This window comes from Tachypleus tridentatus, chromosome 5 (genome assembly GCF_004210375.1).
Source record: "Tachypleus tridentatus isolate NWPU-2018 chromosome 5, ASM421037v1, whole genome shotgun sequence".
NCBI classification, from domain to species: Eukaryota; Metazoa; Arthropoda; class Merostomata; order Xiphosura; family Limulidae; genus Tachypleus; species Tachypleus tridentatus.
The window spans coordinates 10429099-10450753 of record NC_134829.1 but is presented as its reverse complement, the minus strand read 5'-3'; the positions used below and the strand labels follow the sequence as shown (position 1 = coordinate 10450753).

General features: G+C 37.8%; 1 protein-coding gene across 9 annotated transcripts in view; it reads right to left on the bottom strand.

Annotated features, from left to right (window-relative positions):
* The window catches only part of LOC143250489 (uncharacterized), a 118150-nt gene that overhangs the window by 73375 nt on the left and 23120 nt on the right, over window positions 1–21655 (bottom strand). For all 9 annotated transcript variants that reach the window (XM_076501097.1, XM_076501094.1, XM_076501096.1 and 6 more), the window contains one exon: window positions 17956–18153. In XM_076501097.1, the coding sequence (XP_076357212.1) occupies window positions 17956–18153 (198 nt within the window). The remainder of the gene's footprint in view (window positions 1–17955; window positions 18154–21655) is intronic.

Genomic DNA, 21655 nt, shown 5'->3' with positions numbered 1-21655 from the left:
TCGAAACGTTGTTCGCTCTTCTATGTAAAGTGTTTTCTCAGCCCAAACGAGCCGTTTTTGCATATAAATTTCTCAACAAGTGGGTTTCTCGTCATCACTGATTAGTCGATTGATTGATTAATTTAGTGTTTTATGGCACAGAGCAGCTAGGCTATCTGCGCTAAACGTCCAGTAAAAAGGTAAAAATAAATTAAATGTAGTAAAATACATAAAAGGGAATGAAGGTAAAACAAAACAGCATTGAAAAACAAAAAAGTATAAAATAATTGTTCACACCTAGTCTACAATGTTACGAGAGAAAGCAGAGTAAGAGAAGTTGTAAAGGACTTTCTCTAGGTAAATGGTAATGATCATAACCCACCAGGAAGACTAACAGGTAAGTACAAGAACCACTGTCAGTCACCTGAAGTTGGTCTTTCCAGTCCTGGTTCTGGGTTATTGGCCATTATGGCCAGTACTAAAAGGTAAAGTAATAAAAGTGTTAAATGACATGCAGCAAAAGTGTAATAACAACTCGCCAGGACGACTAACGGGTAGTTTAAACGGATAGTTCAAACAGCAGCGTTAGTCACCCGAAGTTGGCCTTTCCAGTCCTGGTGTCCAGTTATGTAATGTTCTGGCCATTTTACAATGTCACATTGAACCAGAGAGATTGAGACTGAAAAGGGAACCACAGTTAAAAAGGTGTAATGAATAAATATCAAACACTTTAATAACATTAAAAAGATTAATGGCCTTTAAAAAACTAAAATCTTTATCAAGGTGGACAGTGTCACCATCACCAATAACACTGTCCAATGGTACAGACAAACCCTGAGACAGAACATGTTTAAAATAGTGCCGTCATTGAGAGTTGTAACGATGGCATGAAAGTAAAATGTGGCTTACAGTGATTTGAGTGTTACACAAGCTACACACTGGTGCATCAATTCCAGATAAAAGAAAACGATGAGTTGAAAATCTCTGACCAATGCGTAGTCTAGTCAGAACAACTTTCCGAACCTTATGGAAGCTAGACGGCCAAAGTCCAATATAGGGTTTTGAAAAAGCTTGTTGTCACATTGCTCACTTCAAGTGGACTGCCAGTTGGCACAGAGCCGAGCCTTGAATACAGGACCATAGTCTATGTACGGAATAGGCACAGTGGTGACAGTGTCAGAGCAGATAGATTTAGCTCCCATGTATGCAAGCACATTCCCGCAAATACCAATGTGGCCTGGTATCCAGAAAAACTGGATAGAAGTAGATGTTAAGGAGAAATGGGCCAGTTAGTTTTGAATGTCAGTGAGAACATGGTGTGAGTCAACGTGAAGTGATTCCAATGCCACCAGAGAACTAAGGGAGTCAGTATAAATAGTGCAGTTTAAGTACTTCTCAGCTTCAATATGATCCAGGGCAAGAGATATGGCGTACAGTTCATCAGTGAACACAGAAGCTGTAGAGGGGATTCTGCACGCAACCACCGAACCGCAACAAATCATGATAGAGTCCACAGAGTCACCTGATTTTGAACCATCCGTATAAATTGGAATAGAAAGGTTGTTGGAAAGATGTTCAGTAAATAAAAGACGGTAATTCCAATCGGGAGTATCTGCCTTTTTCAGATGACTTAAAGAAAGGTCACATTTGGGGGCTGTAATAAGCCATAAGAGTATGGGCTGACCAGTGGAATCTCCAATGTTTTCCAAGGACAGACCCAATTCATCCAATTGTGCCTGGATGTGAAGGCCAAAAGGAGCAATGGCAGATCGTCTGTTTTGAAAAAGTAAGGCCCACTGAGGAAGGAAAACACATCCCCAAGTGGGATGCTTTGATAAGGAGCGAAGTTTCAAAGAATATAGTAAAGACAGTTGCAAACGGCGAAGGTGCAGAGAAGGTTCATGAGATTCCACATATAAGCTCTAAACTGGGGAGGTGCAGAAAGCCTCAGTGCGAGTCGAAATCCTTGATGATGAATGGGGTCCAGCATCTTTAAGGCCGAGGGTCTGACAGAGCCATAGACCATTGATCTATAGTCAAGTTTTGAACGAATAAGAGCATGATACATCTTTAACACAGAACATCAATCTGCTCCCCAACTGGCAGTAGAGAGGACAGGGAGGATGTTTAGTGCTCTTGTGCATTTGACCCGTAGCTGCTTTAAGTGTGGTATAAAGGTCAGCTTACAGTCAAAGATAAGCCCGAAGAACTTGGTCTCAGGGACCACTGGCAGCAAAACTTCACCGATACGGAGTTAAGGATCAGGGTGGATACCCCGTTGGCGGAAAAAGTACATGCAAATGATTTTAGAGAGAGAAAAATTAAAGCAGTTAGCCGTAGTCAACTTCAGTACACGATTGAGGGCAGATTGTTGTTGCCGCTCAATATATCTCATGTTCGACGACTGACACAAAATGTGAAATTTATCAACATGGAGCCCGTTTGCAACAGTGAGAGGGAGTTGTTCAGTGATGGCATTTACCTTTATACTGAAAAGTGTGACACTCAAAACACAGCCCTGAGGGACCCCAAGTTTCTGTACAAAAGAACGAGAAAGTGTCGAATCCAGACGAACTTGGAATCTGCTGTCCATTAAAAATTTTTTAATAAACACGGGTAAATGGCCACGCAACCCATATATATGGAGTTATCGCAAAATGCCATACCTCCATATTGTGTCATAAGCCTTCTCAATGTCAAAGAATATTGAAACAAGATGTTTCTTCTCTGATTGATGTTTCAAGTCGAATTAGGTGGTCCATGGTGGAACCCACACTGAGCGGGTGGTTGTTTGATTCGAGGAACCAAACAAGACGAGCATTAACCGTCCTCTCTAAAGTCTAACAGAGACAGCTCGTCAGAGCAATTGAACGGTAGTTTTGAGGAAACTTGGGATCTTTCCCAGGTTTAGAGAAAGGTAAGATAATACCCTGGCACCAGACATCAGGAAAAACATTCTCCTGCCAGATCCAGTTAAAAACAATTAGAAGAATATCAAGAGAAGCAGGAGAAAGATAGTGCACCATGCCATAGTGTACATCATCAGATCCAACAGATGTACTGCCAGACCGACGAAGGGCCATTTTCAGTTCCACCAGTGTAAAGGGAAGATTATAGTAAAAAAGACAGTCAGTTCGAAAGGAAAGAGGTGAATGCTCTGCCCGAGTCTTGATGGCCAAAAAGGTGGAGGAACAAGCAGAAGTGCTAGATACCCGGCAAAAGTTTTCACCTAGAGTATCAGCGATGCTCCGGACATCAGCTACCTCTTGGCCATCAGAGAGTAAGATTGAGAGGGTGACAGAATTGTAGTGCCCACTGACCTTTCAAATCCTGTCCCGTATGACCTTGGAACTGGTGGTATAAGATATGCATAGTTGTGAACTTAATCCAAGATTCCTTCTGACTTTGACATCTTACCCACCTAGCATGTCATGGGCCTGTTGAAAAGCAATGCAGTTTGAAAGTGTGGGATATCTACAGAAAGTATCCCAGGCCCGTTTTTGAGCCTTCCGTGCCAAGTGGCAAGCAGGATTCCACCACGTACGAGGATATCGTGGAAAACGTGTCGAGGTTTTAGGAATACACTGAGCAGCTGCTTGTGTAATACAATCAGTTACCGATGCCACACAGTCGTCTACTGATGGCTGATTCACGATGGCAGGATCAAGTTCTGCAAGAGCAGTTAAAGTGGACCAGTCTGTCTGATCCAGCTTCTACGGGGGCACGCGGGTAGGGTGGCATCGACCACGGCCAGTCTCTCTCAAAAGTATAGGAAAATGATCACTGCCTAGTGGATTACTGTCAACCCTCCATGAAAAATGGGAGAATAATGAAGGGGAGCAAACCGAGAGATCAATAGTGGTAAAGGACTGACTAGATGTGTGAAAATAAGTGGAAGAACCAGTATTGAAAAGAGAAAGATTGTGATCAGAGAGCATATGCTCTACAGAGCGACCCCTCCTATCAATAACAGCACTTCCCCAGAGGGGATGATGTCCATTAAAGTCCCCCAGGATTAGAAATGGAGACGGCAACTGTTCAACGAGAGCATCAAGGTCTGATTTATCATATGTCTCTCCAGGGGACAGATAGAAAGAACAAACAGTGATGGTATGACCCAAGGAAACACGGATGGCTACGGCCTCCAAGGGTGTGTTGAGTGACAAAGACAAGGTGGGCACATGCTGATCAACCAATAGTGCCACCCCTCCATGCACTCATCTATCACACAGCCTGTCATTTCTGTACAGAGAAAACTGCCAAACGGTGACTGTATCAGCAGGTTTTAGAAATGTTTCTTGTAAGGAAAGACATAAAGGATGATAGAAAGCAATCAGTGTTTTGATATCATCCAGATTAGAACGTAAACCCCGACAGTTCCATTGTATCATGGTGGCTGGAGAACCCTTTTGTTTACGACCACGTATTTTTTCCTTACTGTCCTTATTCGGAGGAGGTCTATCGACCTCCATGGATCTTGCCCTGAGTCGATTGGGCAGGTCTTCCTTGTTGGAAGAGGACTCCAGTGATTGAGGATGCAAATGAATGATTGTTTTGCATCATGGGGTTGGAAAAAAAGATGTATCAGAAGAAATGCCTCTATTTGAAACCGAAGGATGTGGATCTTGAGATTTGTTAGACTGTATGGGAGGAACAGAGATGGGTGTAGAAGTCGATTCATCAACCTTTTTAACCATGGAGGTCAAAAGGCTTTTCATTTGTTTTGAAAACAATTCTCTTGGAGGTACAGAGAGATATGTCTGCACTCCCACTGCAGTTGTGGAACGAAGTGCAGCAATTATGTCCGAGATGAATTGGCGGATAGCAATTTCCGAGCCTCAGGATAACTAATGTTATGGGTTGTTTTCAAATGCTGCATCTCTTTTTCCTCCAACCATTTTGGGTAAGAACAAAAATAGAAAGGGTGGGAACCATTGCAGTTGACACAATGTGGGTCTGTGTGACACTCATAGGCATTGTGGTCCTTGCCATCACAACAAACACATGTCAGGGAACCACGACAGGACGTCTTTAAGTGGCCGAACCTCTGACATTATTGACGTCAAAGTGGGTTTGGAATGTATGGCTGTACCCTGCTATTTAGATAACCTGCCTTGATGGTGACAGGTGCAAGTGGTGATGTAAATGTCAAAACTAGGGTATTTGTTGGCAGTGTAACTCCATCTTTGCGAGTGAAGATGCGCCTCACTGCAGAAACTCCTTGAGGGGAGAGACCAGCAAGAATCTCTGACTTGGGGACGTTCTTCAAATCCATCTCAACAATAACTCCTCATGATGAATTCAAGGTAGCATGAGGGGTAACCTCAATAGGTACATCCCAAATTGCCTTTGAATTCAAGAGGAGTTCACTGTGTTGGGATGTGGATGTTTCAACCAATATGTCACCAGATCAAAGCTTCTTTACTGACTTTGGAGAGCCAGCAAGTCCCTTCTGAATAAAAAAGAGGGGACATTTGCCCTAAAGGTTTTTCTGAAAGAGAATGTAATATAAGAAAATGAGGTTCGTGCATTACAGATGTTGAAGATTGCTGCCCAGAGTCTTCAAGATGTGGTCGTTTACCTATTGACTGTTTTTTCACTATTTTATTTAAATTTTTTGTAGGAGGATCCATAGGAAAAAAGGAAAATTTCAGTACCCACTGACCCCACCCACCATGGAGCCCTACGAGGGGACGCACTACAATATCATGCAAGGACATTGCAGCAACGCCAGGGTTTTGTGAGCACTATACCCAAAAACCAGCATCAGACACAATGTCCACAACACCCGTTGAGAACTTCCAACACTGGTACTTGGTTGATTCTTGCCCACATGGACCAGCCGATTGACCCAAGGGGGACCACCCAAAGGCCGCCCATCTACAAGAATTCAAGGCCAAAGTGGTTTTGTTAGAATTGAACCCCTCAACCACCAGGATCCTCTCCTCCCATTCACGGGTCGCCACGCACGGCAAACACGTGGGTGGATGTTTAGATCCCAGAGAAGGTAAACTGAAAGAACAGAACCTTCTCTGGAAGCACTTTGGATACTTAATATGAAAAGAAAAAACATCTACAGATAAAAAAGTGATAATGTGGTTGTCTGTGCAACCTGTCACACCAAAAAACATTCAGGAAAAGCTCCTTTGATATATAATATGTTAGCCAAATGAAGTCTGCCTGGGCAAAAACATTCAGATGAAGCACCTTGAGATATGATGGATCATGCTAAGTGTAACCCAACCAAGTAGAAACATTCAGTGAAAGCATTCTGTATGAGATGTAGTATCAACAAGCATGATCTGCCCTTGAAAAACCTAGGGTAAGTGGCTTGGATACTTAACATAAGGCCAGGTGTGGTCTGTCCAAGCAGAAAACATTTGAGGGAATTGGTTTGATCAACAAGTGTGGAACAATGAGCAAAAACATTATGGGAAAGCTAACTGGATTCTGCATAATTTGTCATTGTTTGGTACTGCAATGAGTATAATAATAATATTTTCCTTCTTCTCACTGATTGGGTTTTCATGATATATACACTTTGATTTGCATTTGTTGTACAAAACCCACTCAAGAGGAACCTTCCTCAGTCAACAACTCCAGCAACTGGGAACTAGAAGTGGATAGGTTTCCTGTGCTTCACTAGAAAAAAAGGAGTAGAAATTTATGATAAGGGGTCCAAAGGAACAACATACTGAAGACAATACAATAGGTGTCTGTGTTACCATATTATCAAATGCAGATAGACCCTGATTATAAGAATCATGAATCAGTAATAACAGGCAGAAGTCCATATCTGCATTACTCATTAAATCCATGACTAGACTGCAAAATAAGAAACATTTGATTAAAAATATATATATATATATATACATATATATGCCACCAGACAAGCTGCCAGTGTTCTTACAGAAACACCTCACTTCATCATTGAATGTTATAAAAATATTAATAACTAGTGCTAATATAATATGAAACATACCTCTTCAGAGAACACCTGGCACCAGGTGGGATGCTGAAATATGATGAAGTGTATTGAAAATGATCTAATAATTAATAATAATGTTAACTTATTCCAGAGCAATCAGACACATGCAAAATTACAACAGGAGAAAGATAATACCTGACTTAGGATGACACAAAGGTAAATGTCCACATACAGCTGCCCTCCAAAGGCTGTCAGGTTTGACCTGCCAAAGATATAGGCAGATGATGAAGATGGCATGAAGAAACATTGAGCAGACAGAGATCCTCTAGGGTCTAGTCAGAATATGTGAATTGTATTAGATGATGAATTAAGCAGTAAGGGTAACAGATGAATGATCACACGGAACAAAGGGACACCACAAATAAACAAACAGGTATAAAAACCATGATAGAAGGCACTACAAGCCACATAATATAGCAAAAAGTAACCTGGGCAAAGAACTCACTTCAGATCCAAAGCAGTATATGTGAGAGATAGAAAGTAAGGAAGTATGAGAAAAAAGAAGGAATTGTAAAGGAAACAGGAAACATTAATGGCATAAATATCTGAATGATGATGAACGTAAGCTAGGAGGAGGAGGTAAGAGGACTGAAGAGAAGGGCAGTACAAGAAACATGTTCCAATGGTTTCAAAGGGTGAACCAGAGAAGGACATGCAGGACAACGAGATCCAAACCTTGAAGAACAAAGAAATATGATGGACAGACCACACAAAAGGAACAGAAAATAATGGAAGTAATGGGGAAAATAGCTCTACAGAAATTGGAGAAACAGAAGATGTTCAACAGGGCAGCTCTAAAATAAGCATCAGTTGACATGGACAAATCCTGGTCAAACAACCAAGTGAAGAATTAGGGCAAATGAGGAACAAAAGGAATTGAGGAGAAAAAGCCACAGCAAATAAACCAAAGTCTAAAGGTAGACCAACATGAACAAACAATGAGGAATGTCAATTACATGATAGCACATATGCTACATGAGGGAAGAGATTGTGAACCAAAGTAAGGAACTTGACAACAGCCACATGAAAAAAGCCTGTTGGTGACAGCAGGGGTGAATGATATCCAATTCCAGTAGTTTAACTAATTACCAGGATAGAGGTAAGGGCAAAGGTAAGGATTAGGGCAGAGGGAACTCAACTCATCTAGAGGAAAAAAATACTGCATGGAAAGGAATGGTCTGGATAATGAAAAAAACCATGGAGAGAAGTGTGACTGCAAGGTAAATATATAGATGAAGACCCATCAAACAAGAATGAAAGCATCTACTCCCACAGCCAATGGATGCCAAACCAGAGACCAAAAGAAAGGAATATGGTAATCTAGTGAGTGGCTAACACATCTATATGAAGCATTACCAAGTGATAACACACCTACCAAAACACCCATGGAGAAAGAGACCACTTTTAGGGAAAAACCTGGTTGGGTCATTGTAAGTAATCAACCACCAGATTCATGATAACAGGAATGTGTCATGGTAATATCACCATGTGGTGACCATGGGCTCAGTACAGAAGAAACAAAGTCAGAAAACACGGTGATCTGAATTATGTTCATCTTTGCCAGGTGATATACCTAATGACAGTGGAAAAGATAAAACAGATCATAACCACCCAGAAGTGGGTAGAGACAATACAGAGCCCATGAAAGTGCCAAAAGCTCTGGAATGCCAAAAATAGAAAGTAGCCACATCATAAGACCAGATATCAGGAATTTGTTGGAAAATCTCCCAACTCCCTAAGGTGAGTCCATGGACACAAGGTGAATGAAGGGGAACACCTACCATGGTCAAGAACTCTATCAAGTCACCAAGCAAGGAAAATTTAAAGGATTGTGGGAGAAAGTCTGTTGGTCAAGAAGAAAACATGTGAGCTCAACTCAAGGGAGTGAGAGCTTCCATGGAAGCTTATATATTCAAAAGAAATAAACCCCCTCATGTAGCAAGAAAACAAGATACTGCTATAAAGACAGCTTGCTCCTCATTGAACCCAACCTTTTTCACTCCAGCTGGAGTGATATACTACCTAAAAAGGTAAGCAGGTGTGATATACTAACTTGGAATGGGAAAAGGCAAGCAGAAGCCAGTCAGCTATGAAGAGAGTCTGAAGATCCAACATGCAAATATGTCAGACAAAAAAGCATACCTCCTGACAAAACACACAGAGCCAAAATAGGGCCAAATGGCATCACTTACAACCGAAGATGCAACTCTCATGAATAAACATAAGAAAATGAGACACTGGAGTAGTAGGAATATAAAGAGAAGCACCTGTGGAATCTCTGAAGAGAGAGATGGGACTCCATGATGAAATGAGACAGCTCCAGATCAGAGTTCAACAAATACAGGTTTAAGACAGACTTTCAATCTCATGACTTACGAGTGGCAACAATCAGATAGGTTGAGTGGGTCACAGTTGTTTAACAGTCTGCCTCTATGTGTTGTAGGGTTGGAACAGACAAAGCAAGACAACCTGGAGAGTTACAATCCCAATGAAAATGAAAAAAAAAGTGGAGAGGGGAGAAGAGAACTGAAAGCAGAAACCTTCAGACAGAGTCCACAAAATGGTAGTGAAGTGTAGCCAAAAAGACACAAAGTAAGTACACTGAAAGAAAGTGTACATTACTAATGACCTAATAATAACAAACTTGCAAAATTATAGAATTCCACCTAAAATAAAAAACAATAAGCAACATCCTAAAGGAAAAAACACATTAAAGAAACTTAGGAAATTAAGACATTAAGTATCAAACACAGAAGTCCACTCACTGAACCAATAAGAAAAAGTATACAAAAGGAAAACCTATCTTGAATAACACAAAAAAGGCACCCTGTTAATAATTGTTTACAGTGCAGACAAGAATAAACTAACAAACTAACCAACATAAACAGGTGAGGGAAGTATAAGTAATGAACCAAAACACCCACAAATGTAACAGAGGATACAAATTATCTAAGGAGTAATTAATATGCAAATCTTGGACTTACACTGAAAAATTAACCAAAAACAAAGAATAATCAAACTCCAATCATAAAGGTAAACTAAAGTAACTCAGATGGTAAAGGAATTATAAAAATCTAACACATCAAATACTGAACTGAAAAAAAAAACATAAAAAGATCTAGATTATTGTTCAAGAGAAATAGGCCTAACCATGCAAGCACACATAAACAACAAAACATGGGAATACCCACTGGACTGAGGATGGCACTATGAAAAAGAGCAATATTTAACACAGGATATTACATTGAGAGATGGTAACAGGTACAAGGTGCCCTATTAAGAATTTTCCACTCAGTAGGTATAACTTTCCTCTGAAAAACAAAAGTGAAAGGAACTGATAGTCAACTGAATGTAAGACAAGAACCCCTGAAAACTACAGCCTGGACTTCCCCAACAGATAGAGACTTGGAGATGTGTGTAGAACCACTGTTTACTTTTAGTATGAAATTAAACAACCAACATAGGAAATACTAAAGTCAGCATGAACAATGTAGAATTCAGAGACAGACAAGTAAAAACAATGAAAATTACACACACAGGAAGTCAAAACCTGAAGTAGAAACTGATGGAAATACATGATTAAGCACAACCAAATGTCTGTAATCACATGAAAAGTGAGCAAAAACATGTCTGAACACTGGAATGCTCATTGAGAAAGTAAGGTCTGTTCTAGAACAGTACAATGAGCTAGATGTACCAGTATAAATAACACAACATGACTGACAGAGAATTGACATATAATCAGTAAATGTTCAAAAGAAAAATGGCATGAACTGAGAAGCATAAAATAGTGGTGCACTTTTAGTACAAACTTTCAGCTATGTTCATAAAAAAGACCAGAACTGAGATAGCTCTGGGTAAAGAGAAGTATGACCATCTCAGAACTCTTGATTCAAAGATAAACTGTCTCATTTCTAAAATAAAATCTGAAATTCAAGGTTCTTCTCTAATTTCTTAAAGATTGTTTCTATACAAAGTAACAGTTTTTAAAGTAGTTTGGATACAATTCTCTTTCTTCTCTGAGTTTAGAGAGAATACATATACAGTGAAATATATTCAGGTGTAAACATTCACATAAATACAGGCTATTCTCAATATAAATAATTTACACAATGATAAAAATTAATATACAAGTTTACCAATATGCTTTACATTTTTGGTTGTTTTTGTAAACTTACCACTATTTCTACATTTAATAAGTAGTGGCAAACCTACCAATACTTGTGTATTAACCATATAAAGAACAAACAATAGATCATCTTTGTCTTACATAAATCAGGAATGAACCATTCAAAATCTCTCTATTAATTATGTTAAAATTTAACTGTATAATGTTAGTATTTTTTTTTTACCTTAAATTTATTTCAGATAGATACCTAACTTTCTGCACCCAAAGAGCTATTACTTCATGTACCACTGGTATGGAATTTACTTAGCATGCCATAAGTCTTGAACAAACTCCCATACCTACAAGTGTCCAAATTTATTGCACCAGCCTATAATATAAAGTCATATTGCTGTAACTCTTCACTAAAAGGAAGGTGACATGGCATTAATACACAATAATTCCATGAGCACCAGTACATGATCACAGGTTCATTCTTGAAAGGTTAAATAAAATACACTATAAGTAAAGAGGAAGGGTGGAAAACTGATGCAGAGAGGTATCTGAATTACAGTCAGGTAAAAATAATTAGCTTCAGAAATGCTAATTAACTCTACACCACTAAGAACTAGAATCTTGCATTGAATATTATGGAGGAGCCAGTGCAGACCAGATATAAAAGTGAGCTCCTTTCTTAAAAGTGACAGAAAGAGAAACCCCATTGAGCATGACATTCATGATACTAGGAGTGGCATGATAAAGCAGCACCCAGTGAGAAACCACAACCTTCTCAAGAATAAAATAATCTTTGCTCAACTTATTAGGTATTCAATGATATATTTCATTACATTACAGGGGGATGTGTAGTAAAAGGTATCTGGTCAACTCAATGCCAGTTGAAATGTGTCACAAAGCCTAGGCAGAATGTTAAAGTCAATAGTGTGGTTAGAAGTCTATACAGTTTCATCTTAAGGAAACACATGCTACAGATACTGTAATGACAAGAGGAAGAGGAGCTCTCACTTCTTACCCAAGGCTAAGTCAAGTCCCATCCTAATGGACTTACCTACCCGACAGCTTAGGAGATGTTGTAACAGTGTGTTTTGTACTAAATTTCTAGAGAACACTCCAGCACTGCATCTTGCCAAACAAGGGATGGACCCAACTAGTCTCTTATGCACAAAGGGAGACATCACTCCCAGAGAAAACTGTTCATATCAACATCCCCAACACCTGAAACTGAGGAAGTAAGGGTTCTCCCATGCGATGTACAAAGAATGAGTGGAATATCCTTTAGGAAAAACACTGCATTGTGTGTGGACCACTGCCATCAGGCACAAAGAGTGCAATAGGTTACTACAACTAAAGATACTAAGCATGAGTCAGATGTGAGGCTGAACTACACCTATTGTTATCTGTTTATGATTTTGTAAAAGGTGCAAAAACAGTATTGTTAATAATATAGATATACTGCTGCAGTATTCTTGCAGAAAACTTCATCTCAACAGTGGGAACTGAGTAGTGAAAGATGGGTTTAACACCTTCCATTTCCTCCCATTCAAAGTAAATTTTGGGTAAGTATTCCATGTGAGACAACTATTGCTACTTGTTAGTTCTGATGATACTAAGCATGAGGAACACACAGTGTAGTTCATCAAGTAGCAATTAATCTGATGAATCTTGTCTTGATTAATCTTGTTTGGTTTGTGTTTATAGTTTTATTGTTGACATTTGTTTATATCTAATTTTGTTTGTTTGTTTTTAAATGAGGAACTTATATTTGTTATAGATTGTTCAGGCAGAGTATTCATGATGAAACTTTGTAAAATGGATGACAACTGCCTGTTGTGGAGAGACAAGTGTAGAGGACAATGTTTTGAAAGTCTTCCCCATACACTTGTGTTTCCACAACAAGCAGTTGCCATCCACTCTACAAAGTTTCAACTTGTAATTTCTTTGAATGTATACAGAATTCATGGTATACATATAGGAGTGTCAGGAAACACATGAAGATGACTGAAAACAACAGACTACAATCTCTGTGTACACTATAGACTGTTAACTGGAGGAAGATGAAAACCAGAGGCACATGAAAATGCCCAATGATGTAAGTTTTAGGTGTGTCCACATAACAGCCTATTAAAGTCTCCTCCTAAGGCCAGTGATGAAAAGAGGAAGGAGAGACTGTAATATGACAAATCTGGTGGGAGAAGACACGAAACAGAGTACAATCAGGCCCAACAAAAGAAGAATATGCAATATGAATAAGCTAACAAACCCAATTACTTGATGTGAAAGGGGACAAAATTTGTAATTGGAGGTGTGGTTGAACTGCCTTTTGTAAGACACTGTGTGGTTTGATATGTGGACTACTCCTAATACTTTCATATCTCATTACTTACATGATCTAGCAGTTTCTTCTTCTGAAGGTTTTTGACTACCCCTGTAGCTATTTTAACCACATCTGTTAGATTTCAAACATAGGTGAGTATTTTCCTCAGTTATATACTCTTTCATTTCTAGTGAGATGTGACACAAAAAGATTCCTCTCCTTTAATGATAATCAAGGCCATGTGAATCAATTTGCAAAGCCATCTCATTATGAAAACGTGAGTTAAGTCACAGGAAATAGAAGGATCCAATTAAATGAACAATCAGTTCCTAGTACCTTGAAATGAGTTAGTATGAGCCACATAGCACTTGAGGGCCTTGACAGAACATAAACAATTAGGATCAAAGCAGTAAATAAATGACTGGCAAATTGATTGGTGAGAGAATCTTTCGCCTTTCTTGGATGCCAGAGTTTTGGGAAGAAAATAACTATCAGAATAAAGCAGGACAAATGTGGAATGATAAAAAAGTCCATTGCAAAAGGATTGCAACCAACCCTAACAAATGACATTCACAAGTCAACAACAACAAAAAATACAATTTATAAAGAAGGTTAAACAATGAAAACACAGCTAAGAGCTCAAAAGGAGGATGAGACAATGCAAGTAAAACAACTGTAAAATTCTAATTCAGTAACTGAAATAGTTGTTCACACTGAAGAATAGAAAACTATTTTAATACCCCTGATAGAACTGAGGATTCAAAAGTCTTCAAATATTTGGAATACCTATAAACAGTGGATAAAGATGCCTTATATATAACCACAGTAAAAAAAACAAGACCTTTCTAAAATACCTAAAAAACAGGTATGGATGAAGAGGGTTTAAGTTTCTTAATACATCACTAATGATAAATATTCCATTTCCACTGAAGAGGTGAAATGGGTACATCAATAGCAGCACTGTTCCAATCTAATCATCATTCAAAATCAACAATGTTGCTCCTGAGTAATGAGAGGATGATTTAAAGGATCAGAATGCATGATCCATTAGTCAAATATTGACCACTGAAGGAATCTCATGTGCTCATTCCAAAGGAATGAGAGGCTTGAGGAATGCCCACATCTTCACAGTAGGAGCAAACATAAATAAAAACCTGAAGGCTCTTTCCATGATTTGAAACCTATGAAGGTTGGTTGAAAACAAATGAATATTGAAAAGCACACCCAGATGGGCATGATATTACATCTGTAACAACATAGATTTCTTCAGTGTGATAAGGAAGCCTGCTTTTGTGGCTTCTGAAAGGAGAATCTGAGAGTGTTGTTTTGATAGTTTATGGGATGGTGCCAATTGTCCATATAATGTGTACACAGGCCCAAAGAATGCAGGTAACAAGAAAAGGCTTGAACAACTCTGCAGAAGACATAAGGTGCTGCTACAAGACCAAAAAACAAGAGTCCTGAACTGCAGCACTTTAACTTTGTGCACAAATCTGACAAACCTCCAAGAAGATTCTGCTAGGGGTATAAAGAACTAAGTGTTTGTAACATCGAACTTTATCACCCAAAGCCCATGCACAAAGTGCCATCATAGGTTTTGAAAAAATTCCATTGTAAAGCATGGAGGTTCTAAATACTGGTTGAGTCAAGACAGATTGATGATTGGATGCCAAATGGGAACAATGAATAAATATGAATAAACTTTCAAGAGGAATGGGATTAATTGTCCTTTTGACTAATAACTCTCTTATGGTCATGCTTGCCATGGATCTGTTGTAGGTGAAGAGACAGTAGGGTGAGTAGACAGAGGTAGAGGTGATGTAAAATGAATGACCAACACTGAAACCAGAACATGGAGTACCCATGGACGAAAGATAAATATCTCAGGGCAGTCATGTGTGTAAGACAAATACAACAAAACTGTCAATTGTTTAAAGTGATCACGAGTTCAAATCTATATCCCCATAAGTCCAAGAGGAGGTCCCTCCATTGAGAATCTAAATAAACCTCCTCCTGGCAGGGATAAGCAAAAGTATGCTGATCCAATAAATGGGAGAACAAGACATAGCTATCCTGTCATGTAACTGAACAGCAAATGCCCCAGCATGAAACAAGTAGTTACTTGCCATCCTTTCTGCTAACAACCAAATATTAGAGTCAAATGCAACAGGAAAAAACCCCAACACCTCGCAAACCCAAGTAACCATCTAAATAAATGGAGCTAGAGGTGGATGATCAAAATTATCCTCTGTTAAGGCTGACCTAGTAAAAGAAGGAGATAGAAAAACCAAATCTAAATTCTCACCAGTTTTTCCTGGGTCATTTGCAAATGCCACCTCAGAGCCTCCTGGAGAGATACCCTTGGTCCATATCTCCATCTGGCTACGCATCATGCTATGAATGACTTCAAATGACAGTGACCACTTCCTTGACATAAATTGTGAATAATCACAAAACTTCTGTTGACAAAAGCCCATGCTGAATGCTTCATCAAGAAAAAGCGGATACATTATGTGAATGAGGTACTTCTTCACACTATCTAGATAGAGCGTGCATTGATGTTCATGGAGAAATTTGCAAATTAAAATTTGTCTAGACCATTCAAGTGGGATATAAAAAGACTGAAGTGGATGTTTTCAATGCTTAGATGGGCAAAGAGAGTGGAAACCATAGAGACCGAGAAACAGCTATACTGTCAGCAGAGATAAGTATGTTTTGGAAACAGGCAGTGCCAAAAAAAGTATAAGCTAATGATAATGCATTGATGCTCATGGAGTTTACTGTACATGGAAGTCACATCATCCTCCTATTGGTGAAGGGCTACAACATTACAATGGTTACATCATATAGTGGCATAATACATGGAGCCACTCATTCAAGAGTTGTGGCATGTGCAGAATATTACAGAGCAGTTACATGTGAGATTATAGCCATTAGTACTGTAGAAAGATAGTTAGCATGTCTGAAAGCTTTGTATTAATTGGATCAAGAGTGAAACACCCAATATCTTTTTAACAACAAGCAAAAATATTTTTTACCAGTGATGGAAAAAGTCAATCTCTCAATTTAAATTATTCCAGGCACTTTAAGAAGGTTAATTGTGCTGCACTTTTGGCTTCATTCAGAATAAAAACTTTAAGATACTTATATCACCAACCACAAAAAAGTAACTGTTGTGCACTTCCTGCTTGTTCCCCCATCATTTCAAAAGTGAATATTGAGCTTTACCTGCATGTGTAGCTTTTCGAATGCAGTGTGTGAAATGGTTGCCATAAAATGGAGACAGATGAATGCTCAGGCAGCCACCACAGTTTACAATATATATAAGATAATGAAAGTGTACCATCCAATACATCTGTTGTATTTGACAAAAGTGAACCATCCAATATTTCTATTTTAACCAAATGTCAAGAGTGAACCATCCATAATCTCTATAATAACTATGAGAACCATTTAATACCTCTATTAAGAAGTCACAATTGAACCATCTAGTATCTCTGTATTAATTGTGATATGAGTAAACCCATTAAATACTTTTGTATTAACTAGGTAGAGCACATCACCAAATACAGTATGTGTGTGTTAAGTGAAGGATGATCAATATAATATTTATCTGTATAACCTATGCAGGGATGAGTTTACCAACACCTGTGCCAAAATAACCACATTCTATTTAATCCCTTTGGTATGTATGTGAAGGTAAATATGCAACAGCAACAAAATTTGGAACACTATTCAAACTGTAGATATAAATATGAAAGCATTATACTCATTCAAAATGATAATATGGTAACAATATAATTTATAATTGAAACTGATTTCATTATTAGCATGGACTAAAGACTAGTATTATAGCAATGCAAGCACAATGCCAAGAAACACAAAACTGTTTTTAGAGATTATCTGCCAAAAATATAAAATTAATTTCATGGAACTATACAAGTGAATCATCAAAAATGTACAAAATTTTCTAGATAACTAGTTTTTGTCAATATGAAATTATACATTGTATATATTTAACACAGACTAGATATCTGATTATAATTGCAAAAAGTTTTTCCTCATTTTAAAGATATACAATTATCAATATCTTAGACTAACTTCACAATAATAATTTTCATATAAAGTAAAATCACAAGAAACATTTAGTAGCAAGAAGGCTTGCTTATTCTTCTAGAAGCTTTAGTTAGAGACATGAATCAACATCTCTGGTTCCCACTCTAACAATGTACAAGTAATTTAAAATAACTACAAAAAAAAACACATAATAGTGTTAAGGTTTATTTATTTTTGTAATAGTCATATTTTATGTGAATGTGACTCAACATGCCATATTTCAGCTTTATGTTATCACCATACAATTTATTTAAAATCACTACTAAACTTTTAGTTGTGAAAAACTTATATAATGTTATGTACATAAAACATCTTGATACTTTTAACAACTACCTACAAATGCTTTGTATCTTTGAATATGAATTTGGTCAAAGCACTATTGAGATTTACTCATGAAAAAAGTAGTAATTACTGCTGTTTGAAAAAATTACTAACCTCATCATTTCTCTCAACTATGTTCTTTAGAGTACTTTTGTATCTATCGAGACAGTTCTGAAGTTTCAAAAGAGCACAGGCAGGACTGAGAGAGTAAACTTCCTTGTCATCCACATGTTCACAAATAAGTTTCATCATTACTCTCACTACCTCTTCCACTCCTTGTTTATTGTGTTGATTTATGTCATTCAAAATGGTCTTGAGAAAATTGCATAAGAATCACATTACTATTTGCAGTCACCATTCAGACTCTTAATATTTTTCTGGGTATTATAGTACAGCTTTTTAAACAATTTTTAAATTTAGTAAATTATTGTTCTTACTCAAGATTAGCAACTGACTTCAATATAAAGTAATCATAATGAGAAATAAGAACAAGCAAAACAATTTTTCTTATATGCCTGCAAGAAAATGTAAAATAAATATATAATTTTTAAACAATACCTGTACTTATCAAACTTGCATGGTTTAAAATGTACTGTATATGTAATACTACTTGTAAATATTTTGAATATGATATCATATGGTACAACAATACAAATTAAAGCATCATTAATAATGTCTGAATTTCTAAGAACTCAATACCAGTACAAAGCATAATATTACAAATCAAAGCACAAAAAGCAAGGTATGCGCATTGCTTGATGCTCTCAACATTCAAACCAATTCTTTGCAGTTTAACTTAGTCACCAAGACTATGCAATTCTTTTTGTATTAAAGAAGCATATTCAATAATCAGCCTTACCCAGCAGATAAGTATCATCAGCAAAATGAAACTAACTATATATACAGTATTCCATATCACTAACATAGATAATAACCAAAGAAGTTCCAAGGCAGATCATTCTGGAATCAAACAGTCAAACTTTTCCAAACAGGTGGATACTGAGGTAGCATGAGACTATGAATGCTATGACAAAAATTTCCATTCTGAAGGTTTTTACTACAAGTCTTCTTCAGGATATTATCGCACTATGGGGCCTTAAAAAATATTTATACAAATGTTTTTGGACTAAGTTTATGGTTGCTTCACCTCACTTTGATTGATCCACTATCACTGTCTGTTGACCACTATCTGACCAATCAGCATTCTGTTATCATTTCACCAGACTTACAGTCACTTCTACCCAGTTGTGAATTTCTGATGTGGTGTTTAAGTTATTTTCTAGTAAGCAGCCTCCATTACTTTTATCTGTTATTTTTCCATTCCTTTGCTGATGATTTTAGTTTCTTTCCATGTACATAGATGCCCTGCTTCCTCTGCATATGCTATCACATTGATTTTGTTATGCCTTCTGAAATCTGTTTTGTATTCATTTAATCTTGTTGTCAGACCTCTGCCAGTTTCACGTATGCAGACTTTATTGCAGTCTTCACATGGAATGCAGTATAGTATGCTGTTGTTTGCTTTTTTATTCATGGTTTAATAAAAATAACTAAAATTTAATCATTTGTGAATAAAAAGTGTTTATCGGCTGACAAATTACTTGGCTGAAAAAAATAGAATTTTACAACTATTTGCAGAAGAGCTTCCACTTCTCTGAAATAAAAGTAAATGAAATTTTAACAGTTCCTGGAGGTGAAAATGAAAACAATATTCTACAAAGTGAGCTAATAGCATATCTGTCACAGAAAACCAAAATGAAGAAGTTTCCACTGCTGCATAGTTTGGACATTGAAACAAAGATGCTCTAGCCACAGAAGAATTTTCAGAGGGTTGAGAGCAACAAATTGAAGAATAAAGTGCAAGAAATCCTTCTTAAAGTAATGACACTTCTCTGGATGATGATAAGCCAGCTCCTTTGTCTGAGCCAGAACCACCATCCACCAACATCAACTCATTTATGCAGGCATAACAACTGGCTTTTGACCTAAAACACAATGCACATAAGCAAGGTTTGTCACACATTTTGGACACTGTCATAACTCTTTAGAGTCAATTGCAACACCAGTTGTGTAAATGTGACAAACAATCATTTATAACAGACATTTTTACAAAGTAAACACATAACCAATGATATAAAGAATACGAATATAAGTTTGTTACACACATATCTGCACTTATTATCTAACGTATGTGATGTACAAATGCATGGTAACTTTCTACCTGTAATGTATTTTCATACCCAGGTAATAAAAGTAAATTTAGAAAACATATATTTTGTTCCATTTATTTAATGCTTTTACAATATAAACATAAATACTGCTTCCATGCATGTAACAAAAAGGCTTTAAATGTATACACCAAACAAAATGGGGGGCCTAAAAATTTAAAAGTTTAGTACGATCAGTATGAAATCCAGCTTTCTGTGGCTCAATTTCGATAGCAAGGGCACCTTGTTACAGAGAGCATTTGGATGAGGTCAGAAAAGTGCCCTTATCATCAACGTTCTACTGTATATTTTAAACTAGGCCACATACAATGTTATAGTGTTGTAACATCCATAACTATTCATGTAATTTGCCCCTCAGTGTGGATTCCTGTATGAGGTGAGGGGATGCTCCAGGGAAGGTTCTGTTCTTTCAGTTTACCACCTCTGGGATCTAAACATCCACCCACGTTTGCCATGCGTGGCGACCAGTGAAGAGGAGGAGAGCATCCTGGTGGTTGAGGGATCCAACCCTAACACACCACTTTGGCCTTAAATTGCTGTTGCTGCAGCGTCCTTGTTTGACATTGTAGAAGGCCCCTCATAGAGCTCCATGGTGAGTGGGGTCAGTGGGAACCGAAATTTAATTTTTTTATTATGGATCTCCAAATAAAAACTAAAATAAAATAGTGAAAAAACAGTCCACAGGTAGACGACCACGTCTTGAAGATTCTGAGCAGCAATCTTCAACCTCAATAACACCCGTTGTAACTCATTCTCTTATCCTACATTTTCTTTCAGACAAACCTTTATGGCAAATGTCTTCCTTTTTCATTCAGAAGGTACTTGCTGGCTCTCCAAAGTCAGTAAAGAAGCTTTGATCTGGTGATATACTGGTGATAAACATCCACATCTCAACACAATGAACTCCTCTTGCATTCAAAGGTGATTGGGGATATACCTATTGAGGTTACACCTCATGCTACTTTGAATTAATCACGAGGAGTTATTGTTGAGAGGGATTTTAAGAACATTCCTGAGTCAGAGATTCTCGCTGGTTTCTCCATACAAGGAGTTTCTGCAGTAAGGAGTATTTGGTTCTGGGTACAGGCATTACCTTGGATGCAAAACAATCATTTGTTCACATCCTCAGTCACTGGTATCCTCTTCCAACAGCAAAGACCTGCCCAACTGACCCAAGGCAGGATCCAAGGAGGTCAATAAATCTCTCTCAAATAAAGACGATAAGGAAAAAAAAACATGGTCATAAACAGAAGGGTTCTCCACCCAATTCACCTACATGTAAATAAAAATTCCTACCTTGATACAATAGAACTGTCAAGGTTTATGTTCTAATCAGGAAGACATCAAAACACTGATTGCTTCCTTCCATTCTGTATGTCTTTCCTTACAGTAAACATTTCTGAAACCTGCCAATACAGTCACCTTTCGGCAGTTTTCTTTGTACAGAAATGACAGGCTGTGTGATGGGCGAGTGCATGGAGGGGTAGCACTGCTGGTTGGTCAGCATGTGCCCACCCTGTCTTTGCCACTCCACACACCCTTGGATTCCGTAGCCATCCATGTTTCCTTGGGTCATATCACCACTG